General features: G+C 37.1%; 1 protein-coding gene across 6 annotated transcripts in view; it reads left to right on the forward strand.

The window, feature by feature from the left end:
* CLCN3 (chloride voltage-gated channel 3) overlaps positions 1-19826 on the forward strand; it is a 59652-nt gene that overhangs the window by 28698 nt on the left and 11128 nt on the right. For all 6 annotated transcript variants that reach the window (XM_064417684.1, XM_064417682.1, XM_064417686.1 and 3 more), the window contains 7 exons: positions 7955-8112; positions 9055-9154; positions 10708-10895; positions 11545-11667; positions 13012-13218; positions 14270-14350; positions 15422-15967. In XM_064417684.1, coding sequence (XP_064273754.1) covers positions 7955-8112; positions 9055-9154; positions 10708-10895; positions 11545-11667; positions 13012-13218; positions 14270-14350; positions 15422-15967 — 1403 coding nt within the window. The remainder of the gene's footprint in view (positions 1-7954; positions 8113-9054; positions 9155-10707; positions 10896-11544; positions 11668-13011; positions 13219-14269; positions 14351-15421; positions 15968-19826) is intronic.

Below are 19826 nucleotides of genomic sequence, written 5' to 3' on the forward strand. Positions count from 1 at the left end.
TGGTTTAAATCAGAGGTGCTACTATTGAACTTTGATTTCACTCCTACTTTTTAAAAGGTTATTTTTAAACCCAGATCTTTTTGGGGGCAGATGAAATGGAGGGTATTATCATGCAGTACTTTGGTAAATAGTACAACTTATCCTTGTTCCTCAAAACTTGTTCCATATCTTCTTGTTTCCCATTTATTAGATTTTTTCCAGTTGATTTTTTCAGTTTGTATATGTATAGTTGTGTCAATTTTATATGCATTTTGATTGCAATGCAGTGGCCAGTTTCTGTTTGAAAACCTTTGATGCAGTTAGAAGTGCTAACGAAGAGACATGCTGAAAATTCAGTTACAAGTGAAATGTATTACTTGATTACAAAGACTTTAACATCATTTAACATAATTTATGGCATTGTGTGGTGTGCTTCTGATTATGAAATGTAAAAATTGCTTCTAGCCAGGAAAAGGAAGTAGTGCTTAATGACTCTTTTTGAGTGGTTACAGACAAATTAAAATAAACTGATGATTGTTTCTTGTCTTTTTAATTGAAAGCCTCATATTTTGAGGTCTGAATATGGCGACAGAAAGAAGCTGAGGCACTAACACGTATCTCGTGTATACAAATCTTCTTTGTTACAAGCGTAAGTGATCCTTCCAGTGTGTGTTGCACTCAGGGTGCTTCCCTGCCTCCACTCCGCTTGCCACCTAATACCCAAGGACACACGGGTGAAGCAAAGCTTTGGATTAGAATCTGGCCTCCAGAAAGCTACAGCCCCTGCTGATTTTAACACTCAGCAGATTTGGATGGTCATGTCAGGGGGAGCTTATTCCAGCCTTTACTGTAATCTGACTAACTTCATTTTCACTCCCAAGGGTGCATTTATTTTTTTCCTTCCTCCTTTGACACTGCTGGGAGTAGCCCAAAGAAGACATGTTACACTGCTGTCAGCCAAAAGAACAGCGGCTGAGGCAAATGCTGTGTAGTTGTGTGTTGTTTAGAAAAAGGGATGGGTGAGCAGCAGCAACTATTCTTGCTGTAAGAGTTAACAATTACATTGCTTGTAGAGAAATACCTTTGAGAAATTAGGTCCTGTTATTGCTCTGCCATTGAATACAGCATTGACATTGTTTATCTGTTGTTGTTTTCACAACTCTGGAATGTTTCTAAACCTTAGGGAGTTTTGAGCTCTGTGAAATAGATGTTACTGTATAGTGTCTGGACATTAATATTTATAATTTTGAGTTGTTTCCAGCAGAAAGTTATAATTAAAATCTAACGAGACCCCAAGGGTGCATTTATGTATTTCAGGATAACTAGTCTGACAGTTTGTTGCTATGGAAGGGGCTGAACTTGTTGCTCCCCATCTATTCTCTCAATTTTTGCCCTTGCACTGGCTCTGTTTTTTCTCCAACAGCACAGAAACTTGATTCCAGTTCCTCATAATGGCAGATTTTTTTTTTGTTGTTTTCAGTTTGTCTGCTTAGTTGGATTAGCATGTTGGGTTGGTTTACTGTGCATTCAGATCAAGGGTGACAGAGCTGATCCAAGGGTGAGAGTAAGACTGTGTGACCAAGAACAGCAGGGAGAAATAGGGGGAGCAAGATCTACTCTGTGTGCCAGCAGTCAATTAGCTCACCACAGTCTTACTGTGTAATTATATCCCAAGAGGTATGGCTCATTTCTTAAAATGGAATAAGGTAATATAGGCTCAGTTTGAGACAATGGTGTATTTTGTGATGTGCCTTCAGAAAATGGATATCATGTGCTGTGTCTTAAGACCCCTTTAAGAAGTCTTAAAGCTTTATCATAAGGTTATGGTCCCATATTAACTGATAGCCACCTTCTTGAGAAGCCTGTTGATGTGTCAGTTCTGTACCTTATTCTCTTGCGGGGGTGTAGCTGTGAGGATTTGTTCTCTAGGTGATACTGGGTAATTGTTCAGATAATCACGTGGTGGATTACCACATAAAAATCTGTCGTGCATCGTTTGACTACGCAGGATGTAGTATTTGTCTTTAATCTTGATGCCTCTCTTCTTGTTATTTTTATGAGAAAAGAAGGAACACAGCCTACAAGGAAAGAGTTGGGGGGGGGGATTGTTGAACAGTTATGCATGAATCAGGAGCACCATGTATGTTGTTAAACCCCTTTCTTGTGTGAAATAAATTAGCTATAAACGTACCAGGTATTTTTCTTTTAAAAACACATCTTTCATCAGCTGCATGTGTTCCAGGGTTACTTTCAAATTTGAAAGAAATCCTCTGAGTTGCAGAAAGACAAAGCAGTATGGGATTACTGCTGCAGGAGGTGAGGCAGCTGTTAAAAATACTGTGCATGGCCGCAAGATTGCTGTGTGTAACCTACATAAATCAGCCTTCTGTCATGTTTATCATAGTTCTAACATCAATCAAGATTGAATACTGCTTGGATGAGGCACATCTATAAAATATGAAAGAAGAGATATTCCTTGCCTTAATGAGGGACAAAAGGCAGGGAGGAATTCTGATATATAAAGGAGCTTCTGTGAGTATTGTAAAATCTGTAATTTTTTTGCCTAGTGGTTCCATCAGCAAAAACTAGCTAGGCAAAGCAGGAAGTTGGATCAGTGTTGGGACCTGACAGCCACTGAGTATAACTTCATGTTCAAAGAGAAATGCAGGAGAGCAGTATGGTAAGACTGTTGTTTTTTTGTCAGACATAGTATCTTCTCCAGCAATTTTCGATTGTATTTTTTACATTCTCATTAAAATAAAAAAAAAAATATAAAAAAAATTTAAAAAAGAAGAAAAAATCCCTCACTTCTTTAGGCATAAAAGCTTTTTTATGGTGTTGGAATCCACTTTTCTTATTCTGTTTTTTTTTTTTTTGTGTAGCATTTTTGCTTTCCTTGTACTTAATTCTCATCAGGTGTCCCAAAATGCAGCGTTTAACTGCTAACCTTAATGCTTACTACAGTTTTTTCTTTTAACATTGTGCACTTTTTTTAACAACTTCAGTTGAAACAGTTCTTCAGCAATACCAGAGTTGATTGCTGAAAAAGGATTGTGCTCGAGGCTTGGAATTACATGCATGGAAGGATAACAAAAGTCAGCTGCCTTTCTAGAAGGTAGTTCATTCAAGACTTAGAGTGACTGACTCCCCCAAAAGAGTTTCCTTTTCTGAAGAAGCACATTGCTTTTATTGTCTAGAAGCCTACTGTCTATAAGCTTGCAGGCTGTGATTACAGCAGCTCAAAGCAGTTACATGTTGAGATTCAGGACAGCCAGCACAGCTTCACCAAGGTTCCTGCCTGACCAACCCAGTGGCCTTCTATGAGAGAGCGATTCCATCAGTGAACAAGGGAAGGGTTACAGATATCATTTATCTGGACTTCTGTAAAGCCTTTGATGTGGGCCCCCACAACATCCTTCCTTCTGGAACTGGACGGAGATGGATTTAATGAACAGGCCATTAGATAGATAAGAAATTGCATGAATGGTCACATCCAGAGGGTAGGGGTAAAGGGCTCAGGGTCTTGATGGAGATAAGTGACAAATGGTGTCCCTCAGGTATCCATATTGAGACTGGTGTTATTTAGTACCTTCATTAATGACATAGATGAAGGGGTTGAGTGGTGCTTGGCAAATTTGTAGATGACACCAAGCTGAGCGGTGCTTTTGACACTCCTGAAGGGTGGAATACCATCCAGAGGGACCTGGACAAGCTCCAGAAATGAGCCCATGGGAATCTCATGATGTTTAACAAGACCAAGTGCAATGGGGTGTTGGTGGATGAGAAGCTGGACATGACCTGGCCATGTGCAGTTGCTGCCAGGAAAGCCAGACATGTCCTGGGCTGCATCCAGAGCACCATGGACAGCTGGGCCAGGGAGGGGATTCTGCCCCTCTGCTCTGCTCTGGTGAGAACCCACCTGCAGTGCTGCATCCATCTCTGGGGCCCCAGCACAGGAAGGACACCAACCTGTTGGAGAAGTCCAGCAGAGGGACACCAAGGTGATCACAGAGCTGGAGCACCTCTCCTATGGGGAAAGGCTGAGAAGGTTGGGTTTGTTCAGACTGGAAAAGAGGTTTTGAGGTGATGTAATTGTTGCCTTACAGTACCTGAATGGAGCCTACAAGAAAGATGGTGAGAGTCTATTTATAAGGGTGCATAGTGACAGGACTAGGGGGAATGGCTTCAAATGGAGAGAGGAGGTTTTGATTAGGTTCTGGAAGAAATTCTTTACTGTGGTGGTGGTGAGGCACTGCAACAGGTTGCCCAGATAAGCTGTAGATGCCTCATGCCTGAAAGTGTTCAGGGCCAGGTTGGATGGGACTTTGAGCAGCCTGTCTAGTGAAAGGTGTCCTTGCCCAAGAGCTAGATGATCTTTAAAGTCCCTTCGAACCTAAACTATTCTGTGATTTTGCCTTATTTTTGCAAAGTGTGGAATGACTGTGTTTGGTTTATAAGGATTCTTATGAATTGTACTAAGCCTCTGAGAACATCAATATACTGTTTCCTTCTCTCTAATAAGATGGGTTAGTTTGGAGTAGCAGTAGTAATACAAGCTCTGCATGCCACTCTTACCATTAGCTTCCAGTCTCATAAAAACTTAAGCAAACTCATATGTTACAAAAAGGCTTTACTTCCTTTACAGCTCCAAAATGGCTTGGGTGTCCTCATATGAACTTTAGAAGTGTTCACTTACTGTAGCTAGAGGCTATACCTATACATCTTGTACACTAAGTGCTTGTTGTGGTTTTTAAGACCAAAACTGCTTCTATTGTGGTGAAAAGTGAGAAAGCCTGAGAAGGCATCCTGAAACTTCAGGACTGGTGAAGTGGGAGAGGACGGAAGGGGAAATACTTCTGAAGGTTTGCTAAGTGCTACAATTTATCTATGTAATGATGATTTCCTGCCATATGGTTACAAAGTTGTGATAAAATATTTGTATTTTGGTAAGGGTTTTAACACTGCATTGAAAATACTTTTAATGACACTTGGAACTGGGAGTAAATTGAGAATTTGTGTGTTTATGCTGATGAGAATCACCCTTTTCATAGCTGGAAGGAGCATCTTGCTGTGTGAAATGCTAGAGTAGGAAGAGTAGAAAGGGAAGTGAAAGCTTGGGAAAATGTTGAGTCTTAGTAAAAGTATATTTCTCTAACATCTGCTTTAGAATAGTTGTATACTACATAGATCATAATGCTATCAGGAGAATGTTATCTCAGAGTTCTGTATCTTAGATACAGAGCATCAGGTTTTGTAGAGTTGTCCTCTTCATGGTTCTCTAAGGAAGCCTTTCTGCCACACTCACTGCTGCCTGTTTTCTCACTTGCTACAAGATTACAGCTATTCAGTTGTTTCATCAGGCACTCAAGCTCCATATTCAACAAAACCTCCTCTTCAGCTTCATATCTTCTTCTGTTTCTCTTCCCCATCATACAATAATCACTTCTATTCCAGTATTTGGTGTGCCAGCAACTGTTGGCAAAGTAGGAATGTGACATAGTTCCAGTGGGATTTTTACTGTATCTAGACAATGACCATCATTTGTAATCTACTCCATGTTCTGCTATGGGTCAGGTGCAATTAGTATAGTGCCATCTTTGATTATGGTATCTCTGATAATGCCCTGGTAGCAATTCCAATGTAGCACCTTGTGATATGCATACAATAATCTTTTACTCTTTGTGATTCATTTATAACTCTCAACTTTCCTTTGCCTTCTGTGGCATAGGATTGCATGCTCCTTGTAGTTTGGCACTGCTTCATTTATAGCAGGGCATAAAACAAACTCTTCCAGAGTAAAGGCAAGCTTTTGCCCAACCCTACTCACTCAGGTTCAGGAAACTGTGTCAGCACACTGGAACTTTGTAGGAGATTAATAATTAAGCTGTGGGTGAGGTTAATTTATATCCCCTTGCTCTGCCAGAGGAAGCTGATTTCATGTAAAAATAATACTTTAATAATGTATTCTATTACTGTCTTAATTCTTAGAGCTCAACTAGTTATCACACTGTGAATTTTGTTAGTATCTCTTCCACAAGATCACCTTGCCCTTTCAGCTATCCAGACATGTATCTTAGACTTCTAGTTAGGAGAAATGGCAAGGAAATTGAATCCCTTATCCTAAAGCAAGGTTTTCACAATCACCTCTATTAGCAAGCCTCATTTAAATTGTTGTTGTTAGCCTTTTATTAATGGAAGCATAGGTAATGCTTCTTTACATCTGCCTTAAGAGAGACTAGCAGCAGCTTTGGGAAGAGATTTACAGGGCTTAGCTGTGGGAAATAGATGAGGGGGAATTTAGTATGGCAGAGACTGGGGAAAAAGGTATTAAGCTAAAGATGGCAGCCAGGTTCACATAAGAGAATGGTATTGGTATTATTGGGGAACTGTCTGCTACATTTGCATTGTCTTCTGTACTTTTCTTTTAATCTTTACAGAATTTGTAGTAATAGTTGTTTGTGTATCTTGAAAATTATAGATTGCATTTTGTCTTAATATGAATTTTGTATTATTTTCTTTCTTCTAGTTTTGGCGTTCACCACTATAGAAAATGTCTGAATAAACAATGTTACATAGTAGGCATCAACATGACCTCTTAAGCAATAGCTGACTGAGGCATCACTTTGGTCATAGTGTAATGCCAGGTGTCACACTGCTTCTTCTAAATCTTAGAATTCACATTTGTAAGGGGAAAAGGCACATTTTACTTACGTATAAATCTTAATTGGGAGTTATTATGAGGGCTTGGGCTGGTAAACTCACCATTTGTAGCATTTGGAATTTTACAGGTAGGTCCTTTGACAAGCTTTTTGTTTTTTAGTTTTGGTTTTTTGGTGAATTGGTAATTTCTGCTGACAATACCAAGAAGCTCAATTAAGGAAGCCTGGAATAAAAATACTCCAAAAAACCCAACAAAAACAAACAAAAAAAAAAAAAAAAAAAAAAAACCACAAAAAAACCCCACCTGTCTAAACATCCCAGTGTCAATTTAGTGAAATGAGTTTTGCTGTCTGTTTGAACTGATAGAAATCTTGGTCAACTTAGCTTATGTCTTTATGAATAGAGATTTCTGTGGTGTGCTGTATATTGTTGGGAAAATTATTTTTTTCTTAGTCAAACAAGCGGGAACTAAGAAAAAAAGCCAATATATTGCCGAATTTATGACATTTGAAAGCTTAAAAATGTAAAAACTTTCTTTTATCACTTTTGAAAATGGAAAAATTCTCACTACGCCCCCTCTTGCTCTTCTTATTCTGATCAGTGCAGTAAATATTTGTGGGGCTGTTGCTCTGCAAGCTGCTTGTGAAGAAACTAGCTAGTGATGACAAATTAGAAGATATTTTCTTTATACAATGTTTCCAGTTTTTCATGACTGAGGCTGTGTGATTGACCTGAAAAAACACATAAAAACAAAATATGAGTATTTATTAACTTGGGTTTTTTGTTGCTTTTTACATGCACTTACAATCTGTTAATAATATATTTTAAGTTTGGTTTAGCTGTGTAGGAGAGATTGATAATCAATAGAATGTACATTTAGAAATTACTGGTTATATATGAAGGTACTGTGAACTTTCTAGCTAATCATCCTTGCTTTGGTTTTGTACAAACAGATTTTCCTCTGGTAGTTCACAAACTGATATAAACTTCAAATTAAATGTGTGTCAGAGTTGCTCTTTTTCACCACTTCTGTTGAAGTTTTTCTGGAGTTTGCACACAAAACAGAACAATAATTTGACTAGGACATTCCTATTTAACCAATGAAAACACAAAGTCACTTATACACAAATTTAACTTTCAACTGGATGACAGTAAAGAGGAGTGGCATGCTGCATTGAGAGACCTAAATGACTGTACAACATGCAGAGTATGGAAAGTGTCTTAATTAGTGGTTCAGAAATTTCTGTGCTATGAACATGGTATGAATACTTCATTTATCACAGAATTAATTGATTCCTGTGTTTCCCTACTGCAGGAACTCATTATACAATGACAAATGGAGGAAATATCAACAGTTCAACACATCTACTGGACCTTCTGGATGAGCCAATTCCTGGAGTAGGAACATACGATGATTTCCATACCATTGACTGGGTTCGAGAGAAGTGCAAAGACAGAGAAAGGCACAGACGGGTACTTGAGATAAATAATAGTATTTTTTTCATTGGATGATGGAGTTAAGGTCTGATTTAGTAACACATACAAAAATATGCATGTCCGTTAAATATGTACCTAGTTATCTCAGCTAGAACTACTTGAATACTGTTTAATAAACACTGCTTAGTTGGATACCTGCAGTCTTGCAGCGTTATTATTGTAACTTTGAAAAGCAGTAATTTAATAGAGTGGGAATAGGTCCCTGTCACCCAAATACCATTTTTAAAGTACTGCATTTTTTGCATGCTTGTATATTTAAGGCTGTTTTCCAGTGCAGATGTATTTGTAGTAGTACAGTAGTGCTTTTGGTGGTACTTGTACAGAAAAGTGAAGCGTATTGCTTTTGTACTGACACAAGTGTCTGTGCCACTGCAGCTAAGTGTGCAGAGTAAATAAGGATAAAATAAGAATAGCAACTTTTTCAGTATATTAACTTCAGATATCATTACTAATAGTTGTCCAGAAGTACTCTAGGGTAGTTACAAAATTTTTTATTTTCTTTTACTTTTATGTGTTTTTTAGTCTAAAGATAAAGATTTTTCTATTTGAAGTAGAAGTTTTGGAATTTGAATTATATGAAATAGCTTATTGTTAGTATGCTAACAGTTTAATTGAGGTTCAAAAAATGTTTAATGTATAGGAGGGAAATAATTTACAATTCATGTTTTAGGTGTATGCCACAGAAAGTATTTAATTATCCTAATAATGTATTTCCTGGATTTTAGTTCTTTAAATTAAACAAATATATGTTTCTCTGTCAGTTGCTTGATGTCTGAATAATTAAGCTGATTTATCTATGTGAAGCACTAAATACAAGCAGCTTGCAGCTTGCATCATGCAATTTGTATGTCATGCTTCTTTTTGTTTCATTATTCATATTACAGAACTACATACAACTCTACTGATTTCTCTTTGCAGATTAACAGCAAGAAGAAAGAATCAGCATGGGAGATGACAAAAAGTTTATACGATGCATGGTCAGGATGGTTGGTAGTCACATTAACTGGTTTGGCATCAGGTAAATGAAAACACTAAGCATTCTTTTCTTATATTTGTCAGCAAGTATAATTGTGGTTTTCCTTTGTTCTCCACCAACCCAGCTAAGAGCTGGTTCAGTCTACTACGATTCCATAAGGGAAGAAAAAAGTTGACTATCTTGATTTACAGGCTTCACCATTTTGAGGTGAGGGTTTACTGATCAAATGGGAACCAAAATCCTCACTGAATTTAGAGAGAGTTTCTTAAGTGTTTTTGAACTTCCACCTACTAAACTATCAATGTTCTTTAATCCTGTGATTGAGATTTATGTTTTCTCTTTCTGTAAAATTTTGGTTTTTACCTGTAAAATTTCTTGTGGAAGTATTGATTGTAAAAGTAGCTCTGGTATATGTGTAGTTTTGGTAAGTACACTTCGTTGTAATGCATGTGTTTATGGATTAGTGAATTTTAGCTGTATGTTTATGTTGTATCTTTACAGAGGTTCTTCCACAGAAAATAATTCTCTCCTTCTTAGCGTATTTTAGAATGGATTTCACAACTGAAAGCATCCAATAGTTTGTGGCCCAGGGGTCAGGCAGTGCTGCTGCTTTTTCTGTTACTATAGTTTGAAGTGACTAAAACCTGGAGTAAGGAAAGGTCACAAAGTTTGTGCCCAGTTTTTCAAAATAAGTACTTCAGATAGGTATTTTAGATTAAATGTTAAGAGAGTTAGTTGTGGAGTAAGGCTATGTTTGTTAAAAAGCATGGTAACAGTATAATTAGTGCTTAGGTATATACATAATCACTTTCACAAATCACATATAAATTAATATATATGCAAAGTTTGTAGCATGTTTACATACTTCTGGATGCAGAAACCAGGAGTGTATAATCACTGGAAATTGTATATGATAATATCAGTGGGAACATGCAGTGTGGTGTTTTTAATCCCCTGAGCTGCTGTTTATTAAAATTCTTGTATTCTGTTTCTGAGTAACAAAGTGAGCAAATTCTGGTCTTGAACACTGGTAGGTTTTTCAGTCTCAGTTGCCTTCTCTTGTATGTCTACTGGATCTTAAATGGTACAACCTTGAGTTCAATCACAAGGAGATCTTATGTTTATGTGTTTTCATAATTTGGTCAAAATTCTGTTCTGCTGAAGTACTGCTTTTGACTTGCCAACACATGGGCTAGAATCCTTTTCCACCTGTTAGACAGGTGAATCCCATCTCTTTCCAACAGGCTTTCTGCCATATAAACTGCTCCATCACACAAAAGTAGCAGTTCTCTTTTTACTTTTAACTCCTTGGTTTCAGTGGACTGTTGGAGAACTGTGGTATAGGGAAAGAAAAAAGCAAAAAAAAAAAAATCTCATTTAACTTGGGAAATACACAAAGTACTTAATTCTTCAGCAAATATTAGTCATACTATAACAAAACCAGGATATAATCCTGGAAATCAGTAGTATATTAAATGTCTATTTAATTAAGTTAATACTTAATACTTCAATTAATACATGCACATTCCTTCATTTTAGCTGTGTGTGTTATTTCTGTTTACCAGAACATTAATACAAAACTGTTTCTACAACAGGGGCATTAGCAGGATTAATTGACATAGCTGCTGACTGGATGACTGACTTGAAGGAAGGCATTTGCCTTAGTGCTTTGTGGTTTAACCATGAACAGTGTTGTTGGGGTTCAAATGAGACCACATTTGAAGAGAGAGATAAATGTCCACAGTGGAAAACATGGGCAGAGCTAATAATTGGGCAAGCAGAAGTGAGTATTCTTTGATGGTCTTGTTCAACAGCTTGGCTGAATAGGGAAAAAAATAATAGTCTTAAGGTTAGGATTCTAAACATGAATTTGGGTTGTACTGTCTGTGCCATTTTTCAGCATTTGAATTGATTACTAGATTAGAGTGTAATAAATGTGTATTTCATGAACTGCAAGGGGGCTTGGAGTATTGCAAATGTAAGGAAGTTATGAGAATATAGAACTGTTAATAACATGAGAATTTCTATTCTTGATCATGGCTGTATGTAAATTAAATCCATTTATGGTGTTCTCTGATAACTAATAGAATTGTTTTATTTTTTCTACCAAATTTTTTAAATAAGGAAGATTTACTCAATATTCACTAGATTTTAGCAGCTATTAGCTATTAAAAATATAACTGGTTTATGTTTATTTTTTCTTTATAAGATGAAGTGTTAGAACACTTTCTACCTTTTATAACCCAGTCTGTGCTAATGTGTAGGTGTCATGGCTTCATGCTTTTCAAACAAAACTCTCTCTTGGCAATAATTATTGTGCCTCAAAATGTGTGTATAAATGTACTTGCAACAAGAATACTTCTGGATTATTTTAAGTAGTGATTGTGCTCTTATATCAAATCTATTTTCTGACTTTTTGTTTCTGCTTTTAGGGTCCAGGTTCATACATAATGAACTACATCATGTACATTTTCTGGGCTTTGAGCTTTGCCTTCTTAGCAGTTTCTCTGGTGAAGGTATTTGCTCCCTACGCCTGTGGCTCAGGAATACCTGAGGTGAGGTCTAACTAATATATATATGTATTACAGATGTTTCATATTAATGTGTAGATTACTGCTGCCTTAGTGGGTCAGGGAAAGGCAAGAGGAAGCACCGTGTACCTTTAAAGAAATATATTAATACAAGCATTCAAACTGAAAACATGTGAAAAACTTGCTAATTGTTTCTAAGAAAATACCCCAAATTTAAAAGAATCTCCTGGGTTAGTAGATTTTGTTTCTGTTGGGACCACTTTTTAAGGAAGTATTTGGATTAGTATACTTCTGAGGAATGATTTTCAAACCTTCCCTCATCCACACCCTCCCTGTGATGATAAGAGAGCAGTGATTCATTGACACAATATGGGTCATTTGATAGAGCAATCAATCTTTTGTTGCAATGGCTTTAGTGGCTTTAATTAGCACAAACCAACTGGCACTCACAATGTAGTATCCTCAAAAACTCACTGGTTACAATTGCTGTCTGCTGCTATCCACAGAATGAGACGGAAAAATCCAAAGTCAAATCAATTTTGGTCAGTCTCACTTTTTCAGTTTTTCTGTAAATATTTTTTTATTCACCTCTGTTTAAGCCTGGAGTAGTTCTGTGCTATTATTCCAGAAGAAATTTCATCTTAAATTGGTTTTCAAATCTAGCTGTCTTTACTTTCTAGACACAGCTGTCCAGTGTTTTATGTACATCCTGTTAATGGACATGTTGTCCTATGGTAGCTGTATATTATTTACTCTGCATGGACATATTTTCCGTATTTACAATATAGCATTTTTAAGCACAGTAATACCTTTGGCAAGTGCCATATTTTTCTGGTGGACATAGGCTGATCTTTTCCACCTTTATGTGAAGAAACCTACTGTTAATTTTTATGTAGTGATGGTAACACACTAAGAGAAAACAGGGGTGATATTGGTGCGAGTTGGGATATTGCTACAATAGATCTTCAGTATGATTTTGGCAGATTTTTTTTTAAATTTTCTGCCTTTCGCTCAATAATTTACATCATGAACTAATGAATCCAGTCTTAGAAGCCACTGCAGATTAATTTTCTACTAAATGTAATTGATATGTTGTATGTTATTACCCAGTGGTTTAGAGTAAGTTAGCTGTTATTACCCAGTAAGTTGTATGTTATTACCTAATGTTTTAGAGTAAGTTGCAGATGAAAAGGTTCTGGCAAGCAGATAGACTGAGTGTGGCAGTCTGAATGAGGCATGTTTTAAAGTGTGACAAAGTTAGTAATTTGAAAAGGCTGGCTTAGAAGTTCTGCAGCTAAAATTAAGAGATGCATTATTTTCTGAAAATTGAAGAGTACAGTAACAGATACAGTTTTTTATTTCTTCCAGATAAAAACTATTTTGAGCGGCTTCATCATCAGAGGTTATTTGGGGAAGTGGACTTTGATGATAAAAACAATTACTTTAGTCTTGGCTGTTGCATCAGGTTTAAGTTTAGGAAAAGAGGGTCCTTTGGTACATGTTGCCTGCTGCTGTGGGAATATTTTTTCCTACCTCTTTCCAAAATACAGTACAAATGAAGCTAAAAAAAGAGAGGTAAGTTCTTGAAAAAGCATTTCTAGAATGTATTGAATACTGGTGCATTTACACTGATATGTTTAAAAGATGACCTTTGTTCTCTTGGACAATGTTTAGTGATTATCAATTGTTATTTATTATGTTAAAAACAATGTATTGTCCCCAGCATTCTCACAGGTAAATAATTTCTATGGCAGAGTGAGTTTGGTCTCCAGAATGGTCTCCACTTCAGAGACCATGAGGTTTTATTTAAATTCTTTCTGTGCTTGTCTCTACATTTTGGTAATTGATGAGTGTCTCCACTTGTGAGGACAGCAGAGTACTCTGAACCCATGAACAAAGGTTCTTGGTGACAACAGTGTTTTCTGCCCTCTTTCAGCTCACTGTTGTTGAAGACAGTGTGGTGGGTTAGGCTTGGTGCCAGCCTAGCAGTGCTCTCACCCCTCTGTGTTGGCAGGACAGCAGGAGAGAGTAAGATGAAAACCTCAGAGGTCAAGATGAGGACTGGGATATTCCTCACCAGTTACTATTACAAGCCAAACAAACCAGACTTGAGGAGAGTTACTTGACAATAGTAGAGTAGTGAGAAATGAAAACAAAACTAAATGTATCTTGTCCCCACTGTCCCTTCTTGAGAGAGTCAGCTTTACTCCTGACTCCTCTATCCCAAAGTGGCACAAGGGGATACTGTGTCTCTGCTGCTCCTTTCTGTTGATACTCTGTCTCTGCTCCAATGTGGACCCCCACCCATGGGAGACAGTCTTTCACCAAGATCTTCAGCATGGGTCCCTTCCACAGGGTACAGCTGTTCAGACTGCCCCAGCCTGGATCACCCACAGGCTGCAGTGCTTGCAAGAAACCTGCTCCTGCTTGGGATCCTTTTCTCAGGCCATGGCTCTTGCTAGGAGCTTGCCAGGAGCTTGCGAGGGCTGCGGAGTGAAGATCTGCTCTGCCATGCAACTGCTCTGCTCTATCATCAGCAAACTTAGCTTATAGCCATAGTGAGATTTTGTTGTTCATGTTTACAACACAGACTGTGACAAACTCCCTGACTTTTATTGTTTTCCAGGTGTTGTCAGCTGCCTCAGCAGCAGGAGTTTCTGTAGCCTTTGGTGCCCCAATTGGTGGAGTCCTTTTCAGTCTGGAGGAGGTATGTCAAGAGATGGCACTGAAGAAAAAGTATTTAAAAAAATCCCTCATAGTTTAAATAATTTCAGACTCCTTTAAGCTATGGAGTCTCACCTGAGAAGGAAATTATTTTTTAACCCATATTACAAAACCAAAAGTCCTGTTACCAGCAAACTCCTAAGGATTTTTTTTTTCTTTTTTTTTTTTTTAGTGAAGGTCAGCTTTACTTTGTTCTCAATTATTTTATTCTGGAAAAGGGCTGAGTCTGTTAATAATTACAGTTTACATATAGATAGAGACACTGGAGCTTTTCAGTCTAGGAGTTTGTTCTGAAAAAAAAAAGGAAATAGGGCTCTTAATTTTTGAAAAAGGCTTTGGAGACTTACTGGACAGTTTTGTAAAGCAAGTTTTTAAACATTACTTAAAGCTTCAGACACTAAACACAATTATATGATAATTAACAAAAATACAATAATTATTACAAGGACAAATATACTATAAAACTTACCTCCAAAGCAAGCAAATTCTCTTCTCCAAAAAATGTTTTATGCTAAATCAGTTTTAATTGTAATTTTCAAAATATGTAAGAATGCTATTTCTGTCATTGGCATTTTTAAAGCCAACTAAAATCCTAAAAATCTCTGAATTGAAAATTAGGGAAGATATTCTTTCATGTGTAATTTTATTATAGTCTTAGAGTGTTTTGAGGAATTCCTCAGTTGCCAGAAAATGCAGAAGAAAATTGTCTTAAAATTCAAATCAGGTTATGTGGGGCTTAAGAATGAAATTGCATGTTCTGTTTTAAGACCTTTTGAATTTTTTTAATTCTATTAGTTTTAATCATACTTTTTAAAAATAACAGATCTGTGATAAACCTTTCAGTATAGGTTGAAAGGAGATGAAAATATAAGCAGGAAATCTGAGAGTACAGCTAGCACACACTGGTTCTCATGAAGGTTAGTAAGAGACCCAAAGCAGAGCAGCTTTTTTAGCTTATACAGTGTGAGCCAGCAGTATTCTAACACATGCATAAACCTGTCTTTCCAGGTTTTTAATTGAATCACTGATAATTCTCATGTATTGTCTTTTGCAGGTCAGTTACTATTTCCCACTGAAAACTTTATGGAGATCATTTTTTGCTGCTTTAGTAGCTGCATTTGTTCTAAGGTCCATCAATCCTTTTGGTAATAGCCGCCTAGTTCTTTTTTATGTGGAATATCACACTCCTTGGTACCTTTTTGAACTGCTTCCTTTTATTCTTCTGGGAGTATTTGGTGGGCTCTGGGGAGCATTTTTCATCCGAGCAAATATCGCATGGTGTCGTCGACGCAAATCTACAAAATTTGGGAAGTATCCTGTCCTGGAGGTTATTATTGTTGCAGCAATAACAGCTGTGATTGCATTTCCTAATCCATATACAAGGCTAAACACCAGTGAGCTTATTAAGGAGCTCTTCACAGACTGTGGGCCATTAGAATCCTCCTCGCTCTGTGACTACAGAAATGATATGAACGCAAGCAAAATTGTAGACGATATTCCTGACCGCCCAGCAGGCACTGGAGTCTATTCAGCTATATGGCAGTTGTGTTTAGCACTCATATTTAAAATAATCATGACAGTCTTCACTTTTGGTATCAAGGTAAGTGTGAATGCAGTAGCTCTCTGCTGTGATCATTTAATTATTGCCTTTCTCATTTCCCATCTCTCAAAGCTATAAGCTTTGTTTATTTTTTTTTCATGTTATTTCTTTTTTAAAAAAAGTCTTTTTACTTTGGTTAATAAGCAAGTCCTATAGCAAACAGTAATAACTTTAATTAAATTCAGAATAGCCCTTTGTTCAGCTGAATAGAAATGTGCTAAATGCAGTAGGGAGCAGTAACTGTGTGGATGGAGGTCTCTTTGTATGGGCCTGATTCAGCAGTAAGGGATGATTCTAAAATTTCCAAGAGCAAAGTTTGAGCATAATCACTCAGATTCCCTAGTCTTCCTGTTACTTGGAAGAAGAACAGACTGTACCCTTTACGCTACTCATTGGTGGTAATTCTTATAGCCACTCTCCTCACTGTTCATGTAAATCTAATTGTACAGATATTAAAAGGAGACAATGATTTCTTCTGCTGTATTTTCTAGTATTGCATCCTGTGGTGGGAAGGTGAGCTTCATTCATGTGACTGTGATGGAAATTTCATCTCCATTACAAGCAGCATAATTTCTGTTTTTCCCAGTTGTTTCATAGACCTGTTTTGGAGGTGGCTTCAGCTTCTCCCCAGTCTGACATTTTTCTGAGTGATGATGTATAACTGTCACACCTTCATCATTTTCTGTCTTGTCAGGCTCCCTTAATTTTTTTTTTTGCAAGTACATCATAATTAAATGTGTCTTAATGAAAACTTCCTGTAGAATGTTCAAGCAAGATTTGTGTTTCAGTTTGCCTTAACTTTTCAGTGTGAGTTGCTGTTCCATGTAACAGCATGTATAAAAAACCACTTCCTTTCTATAAGGGTGTTTGATTATTGGAATATGCTGTGCAGAGAACATCCTTGAGAGTGCTCATATCTTGACTGGTTGCAAGCCTGAGCAGCTTGCTGAGGGTGATGCTGCTTGAGCAGGGACAGACGATCTGAGTCATCTTCAACCTCGCCTAGTCTGTAACTGATAGAACAACAACATCATATTTGTTTCTCATGTTTCAATGTTTTAGAATATGTTGCAGGTTGTTATTTGAAGTTATGTTCTATGTGTTGGTTGGTGGGTGAGAGGAATCTTAGAGTATGTATTTCAAAAGCTAGTCTTACTTAGGTCCATAATTCAGGCAGTGTTGTGTGATGTGACCGCTTCAATCTGTTTAGTTTTATATTCACTTACTGGGTTTTATTTATAACTGGGACATTACTTTACCATTCACATGTTGATGTGCATCTGCCTCTTTTGTATGGGGTTGTCACCACAAGGTCACACTACATATTAGATAGAATTCACTGCTTTACAGAATGGGAGAGCTTATACTTCATTTGAGTTTGGTTCATTTTATCAGAACTTCAGCATGTGGAAATATTTTTGTGAACTTGTGAGAACATATTTATTACTTTGCCAATAGGCAAGGAGTCACATTGCTGTCATTGATGGAATTGTGCTACATTAATTTCTTGGAAGCTTTAAAGCATGTGGTTAGTTAGAATGTCAGCCAGAATCTGGAGAAGAGGATGTCACTTTAATGATATTTATTTGCTTTAGGCTTTATCTCTATAAAAGAAGCAAATTCAAAATAGAAGAACAAAAAAAGAGAAGAAATAATATTACACTGTCATTTAAATCATTATAAGGATCCTCTGGGCTCTCCGGGTCTGTTCCTGGAGCTGTAGCCATCTGCAAACACACGTCTTCCCCACAGGAACTGCTTTCCTGTGAGGTGAGCAAAGCTACCCAGCTGCTGCCAGTGGGGCAAAGTGATTCCTGCTGCTAGTATTGCTGTGGACATGCATTATCAGGAGGCTGATATGGCAGGGGTTTGGCATTTTGTGGTTTGTTTTGGTTTGTTTGGTTTTTTTGTTCTTTCATGCTTTTGTACATGTACTGTACTGCTTATTATCAGTAGACTCATTACTATGTCTAAATGCTGATCACAGGTGGGAAGGAGTTACAGTTTTGCCTCAGAACATGACTGGTACACAGCTGCACTACCAAAGAAGTGGAAAGTTGTGCCTATATCCTTATCCTTGCTTCTTCCAAAGATAACACACGTGACACAGAACAAATCTTTCCCTCTGGAGTGAAATTTGAGCTTGCTCAAAAGCAAGCCCCAGAGAAGAAAGGGGAGAAGAGGAAAAACGTAGCTGTTTTCCCTTGCTGCTTCTCTGGAAAAATTCCTCTTCCCTTTGTGATTCACAGGCTTAAGCAAACAAATGGACCTGTAAAATCATAATTACAATTAGACTTGTAACCATTATGTGCATATGATGGAAAGAAGAGAAGGAACTAATGCGTAAAAGTTATATTACCAAAGGACCAGAAATAATTTGGATGCAATTTCCACATGGAGACTGAATTTCTGTTGCATACTGCTAGCACAGGAGGATCTGAGGCAGTTTCAAAAGTTTATTTAGTTACTTTTGTATTGGAAATATGGGATTTTTTCAGGGTACTGTTGTACTGTTCACTGAGAAAGAATTTCACTCAGGAAAAAAAAAATTATTTTAGCAGTTAGGAAGGGCTTAGATGCATAATTAATTGTGGGAAATAGCAGTAATGGTATAAATGCACAATTTGAATACTAGACTAAAAGGATAGCATTGAATATTACCTCTACAAACACTGAAATATTAGGTAATTCAGAATAGGAATTAAGGATTATTAAACGTTTTATCAAAACCCATGCTGCTGTCTGTTTAACACAAAGTTTGTTTTTCCTTGGTTTGTTGGTTAGAAATTATCTTTGCAACCACAAATATAGACAAAATATAAAGGAATAATAATTGTAAGGTATGTTTGCTTTTCCTTGGTTTGTTGTTAGAAATCTTCTTTGCAACCATAAATACAGGCAAAATATAATAATACTGACAACAACAATTCTGAAATACATTTCTGCACCAGCTATTGAATACCACAGCAAAAATCTGTGGTTCGGAATTCCACAATACCTAAATTTCACAGCTGTATAGTACAAGAAAAAATGAGATGTGTCCTGTGACAGCAGGAATGCAATATTTAATTATTTCAACAAGATGGGATGAGGTGCATTTAGACAAAGTACAAATTCTACTCCTTTTTATAGTCACATCTGTACCTCAGTCACAGTATGAAATATTTTGATGTTAACAACTGCTGTGAGGAGAAACAGCAGGCATTTACAGTTTAATGAGACATTTAGGTACCAGTATGTTTTTTGGAAAGATTGGCTTCATAAGAAGAAAAGATGCACAACAGTTTCTTTATATGAAACTGCTGATAAAAGCAAGTTTACAGGAATATTTTACTAAGCCATGGTTGTGTGACAAGGCTTTAGTTAGTAGCAGAAAAACATTTTAAGTAACTAAACTGACAGTAAGAGCTTTCTTCTTTAACCTTTTGTGTCACTCTACTTTTCGTGATGGGGATTAGGTTGCCTTTTTCTCTCTTGGTGAAAGAGTGTATTCTATATACACTCATTTCTACAGGAAACAGCAATAATAGTACAAAGCCTCTTTTAAAACTCACCTGTTTAGTTAATTTATAGCAGTGTCAGGAAGCAGTTCAGGAAGGCAGTGCTGTTTAGTAAATGAATGTTAACTCTGAGGAACATGAGGGAATAAGGGAGACAGGAAATGATCAGGAACTCTTTCCAGTATGATTAGCACAGCTCACACTGGAGCACATGGTGGAGAATTGTGCTATTGGCACTGAGTCTAGTTCTTGGTCCTGTATTGGTGAGATATAAACAAACATGTTCATAAAATGGTTTCTGCTAATCAGATCAATCAGAGATATCAATAGAATTCTGTCTACTAACCTTTCAGTGTCAC

Source organism: Passer domesticus, chromosome 4 (assembly GCF_036417665.1).
Source record: "Passer domesticus isolate bPasDom1 chromosome 4, bPasDom1.hap1, whole genome shotgun sequence".
Classification (NCBI taxonomy): domain Eukaryota; kingdom Metazoa; phylum Chordata; class Aves; order Passeriformes; family Passeridae; genus Passer; species Passer domesticus.